We start from the raw sequence: 21829 nt of genomic DNA, 5'->3' as shown, positions 1-21829 counted from the left end.
AGTTAGACAATGAAGAGTTGGTGCAAGAAGTTGAGATGATGGTGAAGGATGGTGGGCATGAATTTATTAGGAAGGATTTTAAGTCAGTTGTAAGTTCTTATTTGGCGGGGATTAATAAAATTTCTTGTTCATTGGTTCAAACAGTTCTGTCAGTTCTTTTTATTATGGCTGTGGGATTCACATTAGTCTGAAAAGAAGACTAGGATTGTCAACTATACTGAATGAGGGCCAACTCAACTTAATGGGGGATTTTCATCCATATTATATGTTGTTATGACTGTATGTATATCTATAGGCATATGCATATATTGTTATGTGGACATGAAAGTGTCATAAATTATATAGGGAAAAAAGAGGGTATATGGGTTGTTATAAGGAGGGCCCACCGTGGGGATATTAAGGGCTAGGTGTAAGTCAAGCATATCCTATTTTCAATAGGTTCAGCTGAAGATTCAGCTTAAAACAATATGAAAAATAGGCCAATGGCTCTTAGACCCAGCTTGTTGACGTCCCTAGGGGCCATCTTAGTTGCCAAATCATCAAAAGGCAAGGTTCTCTTTGCTTTTCTTGACCATATAGATTGCAGAATATATGTGATTTGTAATTTTCATTGTTTTGGTTGAAGTATAGAGTCTTGGGCATGTTAGGAGCGGGATAGAAAAGAACTTGGCAGATTAACGGAACTCCAAGAAAGGGGAAGCCACAATCGTGTTTTTAGAATTTTATGTGGAAATACCACTCTATTTGCTTTTACTATTCTAATTTCCTCACCAAAGTTTCTTTGAAAAAACTGTCTTATTTTTCATTGATCATTGTCTGAAAAAAATCAGATATTGAATACATAACCATGACTCCACCAAGCCTTGTCCCAATTATTTAGGATTCAATCCTTATTTGCCAACAATTAATATTAAAGGCTACATTGGTACAATTACAATGTTGGGTAAAATTCTTGACTAGTCTTTGCTTCAAAAAATCTTAGCTGTGGACTATCACTTTGGTCCAAGAAACCTTTGCATGGGTTTTCATGGAGTGTAGGATTCCTATTTTTTCAGTTGGAAATGGGTCTGATGGTAGGTTTAATTGATGATGAATCCTAAAGTCTCCCTAGGTTATCATGTGCATCATATCGGTTACTGGAAGGATGAAAGGTTAAATTTTTTTCCTGCAAAGTTAGAAGGAACTACTCTTTGTGGTTGGGTTGTAAAAATGGAGTTTATAGACATTGCGGCAAAGGGGCAATTGCAAAGTGGGCGCAGCTCTCTTAGAGACTGAATTTTGTGCCAGGTTTGCAATTCTGTGGTATGCTCCCCGTATGGGCTCATTGTTTGCCGATAAAAGGTGTTACAGCATGGTATATGCCTCAGTATTGGATGGTGAGTATTGCTGTTTGGTTGGTTTCCAAACCTTGAATTTTTGCATGATGAAATGCCGGTAATTGATATTTATATGGTCATCTATACCGAATAATGATATCATCTACAAATGGTTTTATGTGTCTGAAGAAGTGCTGAAGATTGGCTAGCAATATATAGAGATTGGCTGAAAACCATTTAATGATGATGGTGTGGCTGGTTTTCAGCTTTAGATGAGAGAAGAAGACTCGATATCTGATGAAATATTATATGACAATCAGCTTAAAAGGAATTCTATTGTCTACGAACTTTCACCAGAAGCTTCTTTTTTGTTTTTATTTTTTAAATCAATGGACCAAAAGTTGTAAGATGAGAAGTTAGAAAAAAAAAATGATATTTATCTGGTCAAGTTGCCTTAAGAAAATAATGACTACAGTTTTAGGAGAATGAAGAAGATGTTTGTTTGTGCATATTGGAAGGTGATATTGGAGAAGCTTTTTTTTTTCCTGAGGGATGAAAACTTGAAGGTTGCCCAACAATTTGTTTCGTAAAGCCTGCATAGAAATGAATCTTGTTTCTGATAACTTTAAGTTAGTATTCAAAAATTGGCTGACTTTTCCTGATATATCCATTACCATTGTAAGTTAACTTCTTAGTATTAAATATTCAGATTAATGCCTTAAAATGGTCAACGGCCAAGACAAAGCTGTAAAATGGTCACTAATCTGAGGTTTGTTGTATTGTCTGAGATTTTGGTATCTTAGATTCTAGAATATCCATTAGGATCCCAGAAATGGTGGTCTTTTTATGATTTTTACTTACTTTCGTACCAGCTGAGATAAATTGAGATCTTGGTCCATCCTGGTATTTGCCACTCAGTGAGATGGCTGAGATTTTTGTTGTTAAATCCCCTTGTTAGAATGATTGATGTGTCTTATTATAAGAGAAGATGATAGCTTCATGACCCTTACCCCAGGTCACCTGCCTGCCTGCGTGCACGTGCACACAAAAAAGGGTTAAGCCAATTCTCCAGAGCTAAAGTTAAATTCCTTTCATTTGGTGGAATGGATTGAATCGAGTTAAAAGATCATGCCACGAAGCCTTAAAGAGGAAGGCGAGAATGCTAAGTGTGCTTGACATCGTTGCTACAGGTGTTTTGGGTAGCAGGAAGCAGGATTTATTTGGTCAAGGGCTAGTCTGGGTGCAACTTGACGAGTCAAACTTCCCAAACTTAGTTGGACCAACTCAAAAACAAATGTAATCAATACATGACACAGCTTTGAAATTTTCAAATTCAACAAAAACGGTCAAGTATGGTTGGGTTGGGTAATTTGATCCCAATTGTATCTTGATAGGATTTTGATCATAGGGCTAACCCATGATTTTGAGGCTATTGAATTGGGATGGGAGCTGTATTATGGTACAAGTTAGGTTAGGGGTGAATCATGTTTATGAATCCTGCTATATAATTCCATCCAGTTTTGGGTCGTCTCAGTTACTTGATCCTTCAAATGGGGGACAACTCAACCTGAAAATGGGTGCCATTTTTTCTATAGTATATTGTAAGTCAGGTATATGTTGGTCCAACATGACCTAAATTAGTGGTAGAGTCAGGTTTGGCCTGTTTTGGCATGAGTCAGGTTTTAGATAATCCAGGTTTCATACATATTAGGAAAGTGCGCCTAGAACCTTTGGTTGAGCCTAAACTAAATACTGAGCATTTTAGGTTATTTAGCTTTTAGGTGTATATATATTTATATATGACTATTTTAGAAAGGTATGAGTACACAGTTTCTGGTAGAAAGAGTTTTCTTATGATTCGGCTTAAATTGATACTAAGGTGTTTTTAAGAAATAAACCTTTTAGTATTTAGTTTATTTGGCTTATCAAGCTAGTAATTACTTTCATGTAATCCAAGCAACAACAGGCTTGATAAATGTATTTCAATTGTTATATGAGATGGTACAAGTACATGTAATCCTGCTAGAAAGAGTATCTACTTATCTTATTTGTTGAATATACAAAATGTTTTAGGTTTAAGCATTCATTGCTTGCTGCCGTGGTAAAAGGCTTGGGTTGACAAGCGCAATGGCACATGTTCGAGTCCTAAGGCAGTCACCTTCTGCCAAAAAACAAAAGCCGTTGGTTAGGCTTGCCCCAGGTTGCCTAGGACCTGGATTATCAGGACCATAACTGCGCAATGTGGTTCAATTTTAGTGTAATCAAGTGTCTTATTTTGTGCACTCCATGCAACAGCTAATTGGATTAATGTTTTGCTGACATAGTGCCTATGTCAAATTTTAAGTAATAACTTTAACTGTCAATAAGATAGTGAACGGTGCCGATCGTAGCAAAATTTCATAAGTAGAAGGATTACTCTATTGCATGAAAGGAACACGGATATTTGTTAGTGTGCATTGAACAAAATATTTACTTTTCATTTTCGCAAATGTTCTACTTCTCTTGCTTATTAAATGGGAGCAAAAAAGTGATTTTCTCAATGCTTGATGGTACTTTCATGTTTTTGGATTAGGATAACATATACCTTGGATTTCATGTTTAAGGTGTGCAAATGTCACTACCAGACATACATATTTTCAAATAGTTGGACTTTTCTAGGGTGATGGGGTAAGTGTTATATACCTAGTTAAGACCTAGGCCTAAGTCATCTCTAATACCTAGGCATTTGGATGTATTGATTAGGGTCATAACATGGGGTATCAGAGCCAGCCTCATGTTTGGAGTTTGAGTCCTGAAGGGTTGAGCTATGGAGAGGGCTACATAGTGGAGAAAACAAAGTAGTGTGAGAGAGATCTATGGAAAGGGCTTGACCGTGCAACTACCATATGGAAAGGGCCACCTGGTTGTCCTAGAACAACCATGGTGTAGTGACTAGCAGAAAGGGCTATTTGATGGTCCTAGAGTGAAAACTGTCACATGGAATGGGCTACCCACACCAAAGTGAGAGCTTCCACAGTGTCAATTGCTGAGGACATTGGCTGTGGAGTGTGATGTTCTGTTACCTACTTGGTCAATACCTAAGCCTTACACATTTTTAATGCCTAGGCATTTCTGGTGTATTGCTAAGATTAAGTTTGCTAAAATAAAAAACTTCTTAGGACTTAAAAATATGATTTATAAAACCTTGTTGATCTTGGCTATTACACTCCTAAGTTATTATGCAGTTACATATGCAAGCTTAAAGAAAATTAGAGTGCGAGGAACTTTTTTATTGATGACATGAGAATATCAAAAGAATTGTTCGGTAATTAGTCTTGTTAACTAAAGACATCTTGGCACCCTTGCTGTTGTAGTTGAGATACATTTAACTTCTAAAGCAAATCAAGAAATGGTTTTTCTTGATTGAGAAAAATGATATGAAATGAATTGGAATTCATGGCTGTTAGTTGTGAAGAATGCTGTAGCTTTTTAGCATCGGTGCAACACCATAGTTGAAATTTGTTCGAGAGAAAGCTCTATAAATGGACAAACTATTGAAGTGGCTATAGCAATGATCAAGGTGGAAAATTTGATGATGATGATGGGTGGCATGAGGGCACCATTTGGAGCAAATGACGTAAGCATAGTTAAGAGCAATGTTTGCCATATTGCTTCAAATCGCTTGCTTCAGGGTGTACTGACTTGTACAGGGTTGGAATTGGTGCGAAAAAATCATTTAGGACAGTACAGGTTCCGAACCATCTTGTACCGACTCGTATCAATCCGAACCATACCATATCATTTAGTATTGCCCCAACTAGCGATGCATACCATATCATACCGATATATATTGCTCGATTCAGGAGCTACCATGATAAAAAGTGAGAAAAATGGGTCGGCGCTGTCTTGGTATATATCGTTTCTCATCGGTAATGTACTGATATGGTACCTAGTACGGAGATTGTAAACTTTGATCTAGAGTATTCATAAGACATTGGTATAATTTGTGCTTGGAGTTGTATTGGAGGTTAGGAAGAAAGATGTTTAATAAAGAGGAAATTATAAGCATCAAGAAGTAGACATTAGATCAAGGGAGATGAACTGAATACTGTTTGAAAGAACTACAGCTAATGAGGTTGGAGACAAGTGAAAATAGTTCTAATAGTTTCGGCAGGTTGATGTGGGGTCCATATCAGGCAAAAGTTGATCGTCGTGGCCAATATTTTAAGTCTCAATATTAGGCTTTATAAAGATACAAATCAAGATATGCTATTTCGATACCAGACCCGTATTGGTGCCATCCTAGCACTATGTCGGGACATTTGGTATAGGGGTTGATTCGATGTATCGAGTGTTAGTATGCCCTCCATACCATATTACTAATACTAAATTGGTATTGGATGGCACACTTCATACTGTCAAGTTTAGTACAGTATGGCGTAGTTTGGTATAAGTGCAATATAGTATGTTTTTGCATTCGTACATGGTGATTGTTGGAGTTGGCACAACATTGATATCATATGTCAGTCTAAGGGTGCATTGAGCCTCTATACCAAGGAAGTGAAATTATCTTGATTTGTTCGTTTCAGGGCGTATCGAACTATACTGGCACTGGACCGGGATGGGTGTGATTGCAGCATTCAAATGAGACACTGGCAAGGAGGAGGGGAGGGAGAAGGAAAGAGGAAAAGAGAGGGGGGAGGGAAGGAGAGGAAGAGGGAGGGAGGAGAGCCTTTGGAGGGCCAGTCGGGGGGGGGGGGGGCGCGGGGATGGGAAGGCAGAAAGAAAGAGAAGACAAGAAAGAGAGATGGGGAGGGAAGGGGAGAGGGAGAGAGATATTGGTAAAATAAAAAATGGAGGCATTAAGTGGTTGGCAATGGTATTGTCGATTTCACTTGATATCCCCTCCAAGAAAAACATGAAACAGGGGCTTTCGCCCTTGTTTCGATTGGATGCCACCAGCCCTCCGGTGGCCTCAGCAGGGCTCCGGAGGCTCTCTCTCTCTCTCCCTCCCCCCTCTCTCTCTTGCTCTCTTTCCTTGTCCCTCCCCCCTCCTTGTTGGCCCTCATCCAGCCCTCCGGGGGCTCTCTCTCTCTCTCGCCCCTTCTCTCCCTCCCTCCTCTCTTTTCTTTTCTTTCCTTCTTCCTCCATCCCGCTGTGTTGGTTCGAGCCCAGTACGAAACTGTACAGGGGTGTACTAAACCCTATTGTGGTCCGAACTCTAGTACCAGTACAATGAATCTTGCTCTGTACTCTATTGGTGTCCTACCATGTTTTGTTTGGTATGTGTTGCCCTGTGTGGTAGGGGTTGGTACTTAAAATGCTATTTGTGGTTGTATCTTGGTTGAGGAACATTTACCTCATGCTTGAGGAAACAATAATGTGATACATTCTTTGCCTTTTAAAGTTCTATTTTAGTTAAAATTTTTGTACCGACAATCTTCTTATTAATTGGTAGGAACATTAGGTTGATAATTTGCAAATCCATGCTTCCATTGCTTCACATGTGATGAATCAATACTCATTCTATGCTGTCTTTGATGTGGTATGGATGGTAATGGGTTGAAACCTTTTTCTTATTAAAGTGGCTGATTACCTCTGTGTTTTGAGAGTGTTTTGCGTAATATCATCTCCAATTTGAGCAACTTGGTACTGATGGATTACAAGAATCTTTCAGTAATCGAAAAGAAAATGACATCAATGATGGTCGAAAAATCATTTGATGGGCTTGTTGATTTTGTGCTGCTTTGATAACTTACTACTGGCATGTGTTTTATTAATTGAATGGACCATGGAATGTGTAAAATTTTACTTTGATGTCGGTAGGAAATTATTGAAAAACGACAATGCAATTTCAGTAATGTGCGACCCAGTATTGTCTGTGCAATGATACTCATCTCTTTTACAGTGGACATAGTTGGAAATAACAATCCTTTGAAAGATAGCTATGCATCTTAGTCATAAGCTACAAGTTTTTAGAAAACTGTTTCTCAATTTAGTGTATTGATGATGAAAGAAGTTCTGTAAGTAACTGGGAACTTGACACTGGGCTGATTGCGGGAAAAGTTATCTTGAAATTAAAGTTGATTTGAGTTTGGAAAATTACGACGATGTGCTTTCCCTGTTATATTATGACTCATGATTTCCACTGTCATGCTTGTCTTTGCTTTGTCAGAAAAGATCAAAACCTCCGTATTTGAATGATCAAATTTTCACTGTGCTATGTGGAGTCCATTATTTTTTTTTACTTAGTATCATCCTAGACTCATGTAATTGTTGGCTTACTTGCAGTTCTTGATCCTATAATTCAACTGATAGCTCCTGAGGTTCTGAATATATCTTACCATTGACATTTTCTCTCCTCTGTCATATTCTTTAGGAGTTGCCAACTTGTTCAGCTGCTCCATTTGCCAGCACAATGTTGATAGAACCTGTTCATAGCTCATCGCAAAGTAGTCTTGCTAGAAGTTTCAAAAGCGGTAAGTTCTGAACCAGCTACATTGACAGGAGTTTTTATGGTAGATGCATGGATTATTGTTTTATTGTAATTTTCTCTGTTGATGACATAAGCCCTCTTGTATTAGCTTTCACATTCTTGTCTTGCTCTTTTCATATCATCTCTTTCACAACAACTTGAGAGATTCACAAGTACGCATATTTCCTCCCCCTGTAGTGCCCTGATATTAATGCTACCTTCTAACTGGGCTGTTCTATATTTTTTGAGCTGGAGTAAGGAAAGGTCTTGTTTCTCCTGTTGGAATTGTTTCATTTTTTGTCAATAATAGAATCTGCAGCATGTCTTAAAATTTGATTTAGTCATTAATGTTAATGCATGTCAACTTGAAGGTCTGTTTTTCTTTTCATTGCTGTTTATGTTTTTTCAGGTAATAGTTTGAGCATGGCTAATAGGCAACTTCAGACATCGAAAACACAAAATTATGGTAAAAACTTTAAGGTGAAACACTTGCCATTTAAGTCCAGGAACAGTCGAACTTTTTCTTGGCGAAAGAAACGGTCTGATGATAACCTTGTGATAAGCTTTTCAGACAATGACAGTGGAAGTGACTCTGGAGAGTCTAAAACCGAAACAACTGCAGAAAGAAAAGATAATGCAATAAGAGGAGATAAATATGAAATGTCGGCACAATTGCAGATACAATCAGAAGTAACCCGCTCAACAACAAATCAACTGGTGTCAAAGAAAGGATCTGTAAGCCATGCATCCAGCTCATCTTTTGCCAAAAACAACAATGCCAATTTTAGGCATCCAGTAGCCTCTTCAGTTGCCAAGAATTCTCGCACTCAAATGCACATTGCTGCCACTAGGATTTCCACAAACCAGGTGCATGGGCATGTTCGAGATATGAATTTAGCAGGTCATAGCTTGGAAAGTTTACGTCAGGAAATTGCTATGCGAGAAAATGAACTTGCTCAGAAGAAATCAGTGGTTCAAAATAAGGAAAGAGTTATAGGTTCTCGTGATGATCAGTGGGACCAGCGTAGCCGGAAAGTGGAGAATCAGATAGCTCATAGCAGCAGACCTGCATCTGCTAACACTGGAGAATTGGCACCTAATGAGCGACCGGTTAAACGTTTAAAGCTTAATGAACACTTCAATGGTAACCAAGCTTCTGATGGTCAATTACAAATGCAGATATCTTCTACCAAATTTTCTGAACTCAGGAGTCAACTAATGGAAAAAAGTAGTTGGCCCAAAGACAAAACTAACTGGCATGAAAGCAGCAAAGGGAATTCTATAAGCAGAAGTGACAAGGGACAGCATGAATCTAGCAGAAATGTCCCTACATCATCTAAAGTTCTGCCTACAAGGCTGGTAGATAATGAAAATTTGGTGGCTGTTTGCAAGACTGGCCCCCCTATGGTGCACAATGCTGGGATGCCTTCTAAGCAAGTGAATAATAGTATTGTTGCTGGTGATGTAGCTTGTACTTATGGTCAGCCTGAGAAGGAGACTATGCCTGTGGATGCTTGTACATTGTTAAACCAAAGCTCATCTTTGGCACAAGTGACACCTGCTGTTGAGGTATTCTTTCCAAAATAACTCACTATGTTATGCTCTTTTTTTTTGAGTTATTTTTGTTTCTTTTTTTTTTTCTTTTTTGTTCCAATGAAATAAAGAAAAAAAAGAATTAGCAATATTTAGTGTAGTGTAAGATCAAGATCGAAACTGCAAATGCAATATAGATTAACTTGCAGAAGCATGATTAAGTATTTAAGTTCTAATAGGTGATGGATCTAGAACTAATTTTTTTGTTTAGTTTTTTCAAATTTCATTTCTCATGAAACTTGGCATTTGGAACCTTTTCTACATCAATTTGGTCTATACAATTTTTCAAAGATTTACACTGGTGAAAGGAAAGTTTGAGCAAGGTCTGCTAAACCAATATCTAATGTTGTACCGATCAATGGTACGGTGCCGGTTTGTTAGCGCTCCAATACAAGGTTGCACAATGGCATATCGGTTCTGGACTGGTATGCCATTTTCCTATAATTGTTTTTCATTTTTTGTTCTTTTTTTTTTTTTAAATTTTTAATGATCATTTAATGATTCTGGTTTTTTAATTTTGGATTTCAATATTGTTTGATGTCCTTCATGTTAGATTGGTCTTGAGTCTCGATAAATATGCTATAATCAATAAATTAATGTAGTTGTAGTATAATTGAATGCATGAGTACATGTATTTGAATATATATACAACATATCAAATGGATTTGAAGTACAAAACGTGTGCGACATGTACAATATTGTGGATTGTTATGCCTCTCTCGTCAATATTAGGATCCAGGTCATAGTCTAGGCTTGAAAAATTACTCCAACTTGCCAAATAATCTACAGTCCATCCTTATGGTCCATAATCTCTCACAAGGTCCACAATCTCAATATCGGGTATTGTATTGGTACCTTAGCGGTTTGATACGATACGTTATGCATTTTGTATCGCAATATCTTTCCAACCATTTTTTTCAATTTTCATCTGGGTACGCCTTGATATAGATCGGTATGTTTTGCTACAGATTGGTACATCCTTGCTATGCCTTGATACAGGTTGGTATGCCATGGTATGAGGCGATATAGCTTGCTGCGAGGTGGTACAGGACTTTTTTTGTACGACTCGAAATTTGGTTTTTTTCATGTATGGTACGGTATGCCCATACCAAGTGGTACAAGGTGGTAGGGCAACTATGATCTCCGGGCTTTTTGGATACCTATCCTAATACTAATCCTATCTGATACTGGACTAGCCATTTGCACATCAAGGCAGGAAAAATCTGACCTGTAAATTGCCTGAGGTTGTGGAGGATGGTAGCCATTTGGATACATCTCAAATAAAGGGTATCTAATGGGCTATAAGTGGCCTACGTGGGATAGGACTCAGCATATGAGTTGGATCTAGATATGTTCAAGGACTTTACTCCATGTGTGAGGCCATTTGGAGCATCGGTGCCATGTCTCATACCATCTTGAGGGGCTTTTATCTTTTATGCAATCGTATCCCTACAGGCTCTAATAGGTCATGCACTGTGGTCCCTATCTTATGTGATATGGGTGAATTGCGACTTGCTGGTGAATTGAAGATCATGGGGATGTGAGTCATATGCACAAGTACTGTGTCTACTGCCATCTCTTTAGCCACTAGTTGCATCGTCACTCGAACTATCATTATCGTCATGATTCACCAAACCATCCTAAACCATATTGACAGCCGATCGGGACAGTTCGAGCATTCGAAACGAGATACCAGCGAGGAGGGGGAGAGGGAGAAGGAAAGGGGGGGGGAGGAGAGGGAAGGGAGAGAGGGCCTCTGGAGGCTATCGGAGGGCAGTCAAGCTCGCTACGCCGCTACCAAGCTCGATGGAAGCTGGAGGAAGACAGAGGGAGGGAAGGAGAGTGAGAGGGAGAGGGAGAGGAGGCTTCTGAATGGCTGGCGAGGCAGCTACACCATCGTCGAGGCTGGTGGAGGGGCTCCGCTTTCCTCCCGATCGAAACAGGGGCTTAGGCCCCTATTTCCTTTTTTTTTTTTTGCGATTTATCGGGTTCTGACTTCACTGTTTATTCTCTTTTTTTGGGATTTTCATTTGAAGTTGCATTTCTTCAGCATTTGTTTCTTTCTTTTTTATGTTTTGGTTCATATTTTTAATTACTTACTTCTAGTACTATTTTGTTGCTCTGATTTTTGTATTCTCATTTGGTCGGTTGGTAACAATCAGAGCACCTCATCTCAACATTATCAGCTATAAATTATCCAAGGGTATTTTTAGTTTCAAAGCTAGAACAACCCTTTTATCACTAAGACACTACAAACTAATAGTCTCTCTCTCTCGTGTCTAATGACTTTTTGGGAGCCAAGTTGGTGAAATGGAGAACAGATAATAATACTCTTTGAATTTATAAGTGTATAAATAGGCTCTAGAAATGTTAATATCTGGATATATTATATAGCCCTCCATAAGTACTCTATTATTCATATAACTACTTGTTCTATTATTTCATCTTTAGAGTTGATGAGCATATTGACATGCTGGGTGTGGTCTCCACTATTCGTTGCATTCATTGTATCATCATTCTCTAAACCTCCTGTTGGTTAGTTTCAGATTTCTTCAAAGTTTTCATACATTTACATCCTTTTCTTTGCCAACTTCTCTATGCTTGGCAGAGCACTGAAGTTCAAAAGCATGTTGGTGTTTCAAGGGGACTTGGTGCTTCCAATCTGTTTCCAAACAATCCAGCATCTTCTAGTATAGCTAAAGGTGGTCTTATAATGCCTATGGAAGCACCTGGCAATCCTCTCGACAAGTTTTCAAGCCTTGTTCCAGATAGTAAATTAAGTAATGGTGAGGTAAGTTAGAAGGTGTCTATTGGATCACTTTTTGCATGAGTGATATTATATGGTCAAGTATGGTTGTTTGATTTCTGTAAGGAATCTCTTCAGGATGCAAATATCAGGGGTTCAGCTCCAATGGGCATTTTGGGAGAGGGGCGTATGAACTTACAACCTTTATTGGAGTTGGAGGAGCTACATGACAAGGAGTTGGAAGAGGCACAGGAGCTTAGACGCACGTGCGAACTTGAAGAGAGACATGCACTAAAAGCTTATCGCAAGGCGCAAAGAGCTTTGATTGATGCCAATGAGAGATGTGCAGCTCTTTATCAGAAAAGAGAACTGTTCTCTGCTAGACTTCAAGGTTTGCTAATGGAGACTTCTAGTTTTATGTGGCCTTCCAGCTGGCAAGATCATAGAACACTCTTTGATTCTGTCAAATCTGTTCCTAAGTGTAGCTCTGATATGTTATCTGGATTAGGCAATCAGATACCAGCTGAGAGCCAGATATTTGAACAGTTGGGCTGTAAGTCTATTATTCAAAGCCCAGAAGGTGCTACACTTGAAGCATCTTATCAGCAGATGAATGGGCATGATTCAGGTGATGACCAATTCTGTGAACCTGATGCTAGTACATCAGACCCTAAAGCAAACAGTGCTGTGAATGATGTTTGCACTCCTGCCTACCGTCCCAATATATATACAGATGATGATGAAGAAAATTTTCCTTCTGATAACAGATCTGTGGAATCAAGATTGGCATGTGAAATTAAGATGGGAAAATTTGAAGAAGAAAATATAAATATGGATATTGAAAAGGAAAGTTTAATTGCTAGTGAGAATGCAAAGGACTATGATCTTCTTGAAGCTTCTTTAAGGTCGAAATTGGTTGCACAACTTGGTATGAGAACATCGTCCAAGAGTCATATGAGCAATGCAGAACGCGATGTTGATAAAGCACATGGCGATACTCTTGAAAATGAGATGTCATCAGCTTTTCTTGACCAGCGAATGCATGGAAAAGAGAAAAACTGCGTGTCAAGTTCTCAAGGTATTTGCATCTGCACTTTTTAGATGAGAATTTTTCTTCTGCTTGGAGCTGTCTTGAATTCAAGCAATATAAGTGCACATGGTTCGTTCATATCAGATTGTGTAGTCTCCAAATGTTGTGTCCCATTTGTTTTTTTCTACTAGCTAGAAGATCTTGTGTTCTACAATTGATTTATAATTTTTCATAAATTACTTATGAGGTAATGTTGCTGGGATGAATCGAGCTGACCTTTTTTCATATAGCATGATCAGCTGACCTCTTTTAAAGGAGTGGCAATTGAAAGATTACAATTTACTGCTATTATGTCATGAACATATATATGATATGGACTTCCAACTGAATCTATATTATTTGTATTGGTGAAATTATTGTCGTTTTAGGTTTTCCTTATTTAAATTGAAATTAAATTGGATTATTGTCTCTCTATTGCTTTATTGAACCATCAACAAATAAAAACACTACTTGTGAATAGTGACCGGAGAAGGCAAGCTCTCACATAGTATATCGAAGAACAAAATGTACCTGAACTGTAGCTTTTGTCATTTAGGAACCTTAGAGCCTTATGATGTTTTAAATGTTAATGGGAATAGTGGTTGCATAAACAAAGTGAAGGCATAGGAAAACCCTGAGCCTATTTGATTAGACCAGTGCCTCTCTAGTAGATGCTGATTATAAATCAGGCTGCAAGAATTAGAGAGACATACAAAGAGGTGCAACCACAAGTCTGGGAGCAAGACAGTGACTGGACCTTTGGGTGACGTGTACCTATATATCGGGTATTTGGAGTAAGACCATTTTGTTCTGGATTGTAAGATCTTAATAATAATGGAGCAGGTAATTTAATTTGGAGGTTGATCAAGAGAATGGGTTGGGGGAATATCAATTAATTTTAAAATAAGAGTACTTTAGGGTAAAAGTAAAACTAATAAAAATATATAAAAAAGAGAAGAGGTGGACTAAGCAAAATCAAGGACATGAAGGGAGATAATATGCTGAAAATTCCAACATCAAGTGCTTAAGATTAGTTGCCTTTGGTTTTGAAGAAGGTAAATTCAACATGGAATTGCAAATCAGGAAAAGATAGATCTTTGCGTGTCTTAATATGAACTGAATTTTAGTCATAAAAACAACAGGGCCACCAATCCTGTCTAATTGAAACCTACCAGTCTTTTAAAAGGCAGTTGCTGTATGTGAGCTGTCAAGGACTGTTTAATGCTTATGCAGTATGCTGGCTGCATGTGTTCGTGCATATGTGGTTTGTATGTTCTAACTGCATAAAAATAAATAAAATATATTAAGTATGATAAAAACAGCAACAATAATAATAGTAATTTTTTTGGATGATTAATATCAATATTAATAACAGTGACAACTAACAATTAGTGCTTATTATTTAGTCCTTAGTAGTTAATAGTAATAGTGATAGTTGTTATATAATTGAAACACATGCTTAACTTGACTATTAGTTTGAACATGCTTCATCTGTACAAACACATAAGAGGGGCACATAATTGGCTCCATAACACCTAACAAGTCACATGTGCAGTTGTACAATGTTAATGGAGCCACACATTTGGCCACATATTACTAAAGGGGTGTTTGGTTGGGGGGAGTAGGGGTGTGGAATCGGATTCGGAATCGGAATGGATGACTCCCATTCCAACCGTTTGTTTGGAAGGAGTCCCATTCTGATTCTGATTCTGGGGTGGAATGGAAATTGATCAATCTATATAGAACTTAATTCCTGCTTTCCTCTATGGATTCAGTTTTTTATTCCAATTTCAATTCCGATTTTGATTTCGGTCACGAACCAAATGCTTTGGGGAATTTGGCCATTTCGATTCCGATTTCAAACCATTCCGATTTTTATTTCCATTCTGATTTCGGTTACGAACCAAATGCCTCCTAAGTTGACTGGCTTTGTGGCCCGTGGGCAGTTTTATTGCATATGGTAACCAAACATATGCAAAGCTGTGCAATCAAGGGATCACATATGCATATGTGGTTGCATGTGTGGCCAAAGTTCGCTATCTTGGTATGGGACCTCTTAATGGTGCCATGCTGGTACAATGTTGGTGTGCTCGCATGCTTGGTATTGGCGTGGGTTCAATGTATCAAGACTCGGCAAGCCCCTCGTACTGAGTCTCAGTCCAGTACCAATACGATACGGTATGCTTGGTACATGGTGGTATGCACTGGTAGGGGGAGGTATGCACTGGTATGGCAACCATGTATGCAGCCTTATTTGATGCAATTTAAAACACTGGAGCCTAGCTTCTTAGTGATCCCTCTTTTGAACTTCTTTGCCACCTAGAATTTCTAATACAAGAAGAAACCTAGAATCTGTGCCATTATCGCTGCTTGACTCCTTTGTCTTGTAGCAAGGACTCTTAGAGGCCAACTTTTGATACTTTACAGCTTATTTCAGTAATTTAGTGAATGAATGTTGCTTTATTGGAGCTGTTTTTGTTTGAATTGCCAATCGATCCTCTAGTTGATGCAGTACATCGAGTCACTACTTTATATTATTTTATTTTATTTTGAGTGTGTTCTATCTTGGTTTAATTTATTGAGATCGGATGGCCAGATTATCTTAAATCAAATCAAACCAACAACTATACCCCAACAAACTACTTCAAATATATCCTTATCTTACAACCACCCAAAACAAACCTACAACCATATCCTAACAAACCGATTCAAATATATATCCTTATCCTACAATCACTCAAAACAAACCTACAACCATATCCCAACAAACCAATTCAAATATATCCTTATCCTACAATCACTCAAAACAAACCAACAACCATATGTCATGTATAAATTTGACATGGGAAGAAGAAAAAAGGGAGAAGAAAACTTTGGAAGGTTTAACCTATACTTTTATCTTGAATTCCTCCTCCTTTTGGGATCGTCGTTGCCTCTTCCTCACGGACGGATCCGTCTTCGGCTTCTTTCCTCTTGTGACTCAGCTCCTTCTTCCCTATCTTGAAGCCTATCATCGTGGTGCTGCTCTCCTTGATGGTTGTGAAAATTTTGCATCCTGTGAACAGGTTGAGACTTGAACCTCTTCAAAATATTTTCGCACTCAAGATAACAGATCCACCCATAACCTTATCTCATGCTGCCTCTTATCCCATTATTAAAATCTAGTCATCTGAATTCAGTTTTAAGCCTGGAATGAACTTATTCTTTAGTGTTTTATGTTGGAACTAGTATATATAATTGGTCTTGGGAAGTTTGTCTCAGTCATAGAATTTTCATCATTATTATTTAATAAATTTTGAACATATTGCTGATTTCTATTTAGTTCCAGCATTGGCCTTTAAGAGTTCATTTGAATAGATCGCATAGTATTTAGATTTACAACATATTGTATTCGTTCTTTTTTTTTTTGTTTTCTTTTCTTCTTCTCTCCTATGCTGCATTGTTACAGTAGCACACTTCGGTATCGTGTTACAGTGCCTCTCTAAATGCATCAAGTGGTATCAGAGCAAGTTCTGACCTTTGGAATTGACTTTAGCTTACATTTAGCTTTTATTAGGTTGCATCTTATTCAATCATCATTGCATATTTGCTGTTAAAATTTATTTTCTTGTAAGCCTTTGTTTGCTGTCCAGAAAATTCATAGAAAACTTTGTTGCTGTCCTGAAATTAGAACCCTCTAATTGGCACCCTTGTTTGCTGTCCATGACTTCTTAAACCCCCATCTCCCCATCACAGAGCTGTTAGTACATTAGAATGGCAAACAACCACCCCGAAAACCCTAGGGATTGGAGAGAGGCCTATGAATGACAACAAGAGTCTATTAGAAACATGCAAACCCAACTGAACCAAATACAACAAATGTTAGAGGCTTTGAATACCCAACATCCTCCTGGTGGAGGGGGATTAATTGAATCAGAGAGTGACCCTGAGATAGAAGCCAACCGTCCTCTTAGAAGAAACCATCCGAACCAACGTCAAACGAACACCGCATGTTGGGATCAGGGTATCAAAGTAGATGTTAGTGAGTTCGAAGGTAGGTTAGAACCTGATGAGTTGTTGAATTAGATTGACAAGATAGAATAATTTTTTGAATGGAAAGAACTACTTGAGGATAAAAGAGTCAAATTTGTCACCCTTAAGTTGAAAGGTCATGCCCTAGTTTGGTGAAAGCAGGTACAAAATGATAGGGTTCGAAAGGGTAAAGAGAAGATTGCCACTTGGGAACGAATGAAAGAGAAGCTTAGGAGTAAATTCCTTCCAGCCGATTACTGACAAACTTTATTCCAAAAGCTTCACAACCTTAGGCAAGGGTCTAAAACGGTGCAAGAGTACATCGAGGAATTCTATAACCTTCAGGCCCGTAGTGACCTTAGGAAGGATGAAGAACAGCGGATAGCTCGCTATCTTGCTGGACTTCGCCCCCAAATTCAGAATGAATTGATTTTTTGCAATTTTCAGCGAATAGATGCGGTTTGTAGTCACGCACTTAAGACCGAGTCTAAGTTGAAGAGGCAGACATTCTGACAGGGTAACACTAATGGAAAATTTTTTATAGGAACTAAATCAGCCCTGAAAAATGACACCCAACTCTCTCCGAAACCTATTGGTGATACTAAAAGCAAAGGAATTTTAAGTTCCAAACCCTCGGAAACCGGTATCACTTGTTACAAGTGTAGGCAACCATGCCATAAATCATCTGAATGCCTTTTGAGACAATTTCAGCCTAGGACCAACCTGATAGAAAATGCTAATGAGAGTGATCAGGATGAAGGAGTAGAAGTGCAAGAGGAAGACACTGTTGAGGATAGTGAGGTCCTAGATGAGGCTGCTGAAACTACTGAGCCAAACCTTGTAATCAATCGAGTCCTTGTAGCACCTAAATCTATCAAGGATGATTGGAGACGACGCAGTCTTTTTCGAACTATCTGCAGCGTAGGGGAAAAATTCTGCTCTGTTATAATTGATAGCGGAAGTATGGAGAATTTCGTCTCTCAAGAGATGGTTGATAAGCTTCAATTGAAAACTGAGAAGCTTGCACAATCTTATCAGATTGCTTGGTTTAAAAATGGGGATGAAGTTCCTGTTACGCCACGATGTCTAGTTAAGTTTTTTATTAGGAAGACCTATACTGACGAGGTTTGGTGTGATGTAGCACCTATGGATGTGTGTCACCTGCTTTTAGGTAGACCTTGACAATTTGACCGTAGCACTATACATGATGGGAAGGAAAACACCTATATAGTCACTAAGGACAATAAAAAGATTAGATTGATTCTACTTAATAGTACATCCAAACTGATATTTAAGCCTGATTCAACCTTAAAATTATCACCCACTGAGAGACAATCTGTGATGATTTTGAATAAGACCCAATTTGTCAAAATCCTACCAAAGTTCCCTGTGGTTTATGCTTTAGTGGCAAAAGAAACCATCGAAGCACCTAAAATACTGTCAGTTGTTCAACCATTATTGGATGAGTTTTCTGACATCATGTCAGAAGAACTCCCTGATGGCCTACCCCCTTTGAGAGACATCCAGCATTGCATTGACTTGGTGCAGGAAACAAGACTCCCACACCTAGCCCATTATAGGATGAGCCCAGCAGAATATGAAGAATTGCGTCAACAGGTCCTTGTTAAAAAAGAGCTACATTCGGGAGAGTATGAGTCCCATGGCTGTGCCTGCCCTCCTTACTCCAAAAAAAGATGGGACATGGCGAATGTGCGTTGATAGTCGAGTCATCAACAAGATCACGTAAAGTATAGATTTTTCATACCTAGGCTTGATGACATGCTAGATATACTGAGAGGTGCAAAGGTATTCTCCAAGGTTGATCTAAAGAGCGGATGTCATCAGATCCGTATCCGACCTGGAGACGAGTGAAAAACAGCATTCAAAACCAAGGAGGGGTTATATGAATGGCTGGTTATGCCTTTTCGGCTATCTAACGCCCCGAGCACCTTTATGCATACCATGAATCAGGTGTTGTGGCCGTTCATTGAAAAATTTGTAGTGATTTACTTTGATGATATTTTGACATATAGCACAAACCCTGAACTCCATTTGAACCATCTACGACAGGTGCTCCAAACCTTGAGAGAGAATTATTTATATTTAAATATCAAGAAGTGCACTTTTTTATCTGATAGCCTCATCTTCCTAGGCTACATTGTATCTGCTGAGGGAATTAAGGTAGATCCGACTAAGATTGACGTGATTCGAAATTGGCCAACCCCAAAAAATTTAACGGAGATTCGGAGCTTTCACGGACTTGCATCCTTTTACAGATGCTTCATTCAAAATTTCAGTTCTTTGATTGCTCCGATCACTGACTGTCTGAAAGGAGGTAAGTTTCGCTGGACTCCCAAGGCTGAACAAAGCTTCAAAGTGGTCAAAGACAAGCTTACAAGCACACCTGTACTCGTCCTATCTGATTTTAATAAGGTGTTCGAAGTTGATTGTGATGCCTCACATGTAGGAATAAGGGCCGTGTTGTCCCAAGAAAAACACCCCATAGCCTTCTTCAGTGAGAAATTAAACGATGCTCGATCACGTTATTCTACATATGATGTCGAATTCTATGCGATTGTGCAGGCCTTGAAGCACTGACGACCCTATCTGATTCATCGTGAATTTGTACTTAACTCGGATCATGAAGCATTACGTTATTTGAATTCTCAAAAGAATCTCAACAAAAGACATGCCAAGTGGACTGCATTTCTGCAAGAATACATCTTCTATTTGAGACATAAAAAGGGAGTAATCAATCGGGTTGCTGATGCACTTAGCCGTAGGACCCACCTCCTCGTCGCTGCCTCCTTGCAAATTGTGGGTCTTGAGGCGATTAAGGAACAGTACAAGGACGACCCTTACTTCGGACCTATCATGGAAAAGTGTGTCTTCTAGCACTAGCCAATTCTCTAATTTCTGCGTTGAATCTGAATACTTTTTTAAGCGATCCAAGTTTATGCATTCTCGAAGGTTCACTGAGAGTCTTTGATTCAAGACATGTATAGTAGCAGATTAGGGGGACATTTCGGGCGGGATAAGATCTTGGGGTTAGTTCAAGAGCGCTACTATTGACCGAATATGCAAAGAGACGTAGAGCGATTTGGACGATGCTGTAAAACTTGCCAAACCTTCAAGGGTCACTCACAAAACACAGGTTTATATACTCCTCTCCCCATTCCTTTCACCCCTTGGGAAGATGTTTCTATGGACTTTATTCTTTGGCCTATCCAAAACTGCACGACATGTTGACTCAATATTCGTGGTTGTTGATTGATTCACTAAAATGGCTCATTTCATTTCTTGCAAAAAGACCTCTGATGCATCGCATATTGCAAAACTATTTTACAATGAAATTGTGCGTCTGCATGGTATTCCTAGGTCCATCACATCTGATAGGGATGCCAAATTTATAAGTCATTTTTGGAGAACTCTAATGGCCAAAGTTGGAAGTAAATTAAATTTCAGCAACCCATACCACCCCCAAACTGGCGGACAAACTGAGGTGGTAAATCGATCTTTGGGAAACCTTTTAAGATGCTTGATAGGTGAGAGACCGACGCAATGGGACTTAATCTTATCACAGACTGAGTTTGCATATAATAGTTCCATCAATAGAACCACAGAAAAATTTTCATTTGAGGCCCTCTAAGGCCGTCCTATGCCTCACTTTTTTGATCGAGTACCCATTTCATACCCTGGTAGAGTTAGTGCAGACGCCAAAACCTATTTAAAACAGGTTCAAGATGTGCAACAACAAGTTCACAAAAAGTTGCAGGATTTCACAACCAAATACAAGGCAACCGCGTACCAACACTGCCGGGATATGGATTTTAATGAGGGGAATAGTGTTCTGATCTATTTCAGAAAGGAGCGATTTCCAGCTGGAGGTTACAACAAGCTAAGCAGGAAAAAATTTGGGCCATTCAAGATCCTCAAAAAGCTGGGGAAGAACGCCTATCTTATTGACTTGCCCCCAGGATTGCCTACTTCTCTGATTTTCAATGTGAGTGATCTGTTTCAATATCATGGTGAGTCATTCCCTTCTACCGATGTCGAGATCCTACCCTTCTACACAGCCGCAGAGATCACAGCAGAGGGCATAGAAGAGATTTTGGATGTACGTGAGACAGGAACACGATGGGATTCACACCGTTGGTACTTAATACGATGGCATGGGCGTCCAATTACTGATAGCAGCTGGATTTCTGAGATTGAGCTACATCAACTTCGGGAGGACCTATTCCACAGCTATATGGAGGCTCTCTCGACGGAGTCGAGAATTCGCCCATCCGGGGAGAACTGATGCAGTACATCGAGTCACTACTTTTATATTATTTTATTTTATTTTATTTTATTTTGAGTGTGTTCTATCTTGGTTTAATTTATTAAGATCGGATGGCTAGATTATCTTAAATCAAATCAAACCAACAACTATACCCCAACAAACTACTTCAAATATATCCTTATCTTACAACCACTCAAAACAAACCTACAATCATATCCCAACAAATCGATTCAAATATATATCCTTATCCTACAACCACTCAAAACAAATCGACCACCATATCCCAACAAACCAATTCAAATATATCCTTATCCTACAACCACTCAAAACAAACCAACAACCATATGTCATGTAT

At 38.8% G+C, this 21829-nt stretch overlaps 1 protein-coding gene across 2 annotated transcripts in view; it reads left to right on the top strand.

Moving 5' to 3' along the window:
* Window positions 1-21829, top strand: part of LOC105045709 (uncharacterized) — a 33697-nt gene that overhangs the window by 3513 nt on the left and 8355 nt on the right. For both annotated transcript variants that reach the window (XM_010924076.3, XM_010924075.3), the window contains exons 2-5: window positions 7675-7774; window positions 8180-9339; window positions 11972-12154; window positions 12248-13187. In XM_010924076.3, coding sequence (XP_010922378.1) covers window positions 7675-7774; window positions 8180-9339; window positions 11972-12154; window positions 12248-13187 — 2383 coding nt within the window. The remainder of the gene's footprint in view (window positions 1-7674; window positions 7775-8179; window positions 9340-11971; window positions 12155-12247; window positions 13188-21829) is intronic.

Source organism: Elaeis guineensis, chromosome 5 (genome assembly GCF_000442705.2).
Source record: "Elaeis guineensis isolate ETL-2024a chromosome 5, EG11, whole genome shotgun sequence".
Taxonomy (NCBI): Eukaryota; Viridiplantae; Streptophyta; class Magnoliopsida; order Arecales; family Arecaceae; genus Elaeis; species Elaeis guineensis.
This window is presented reverse-complemented; position numbering and strand designations above follow the sequence as displayed.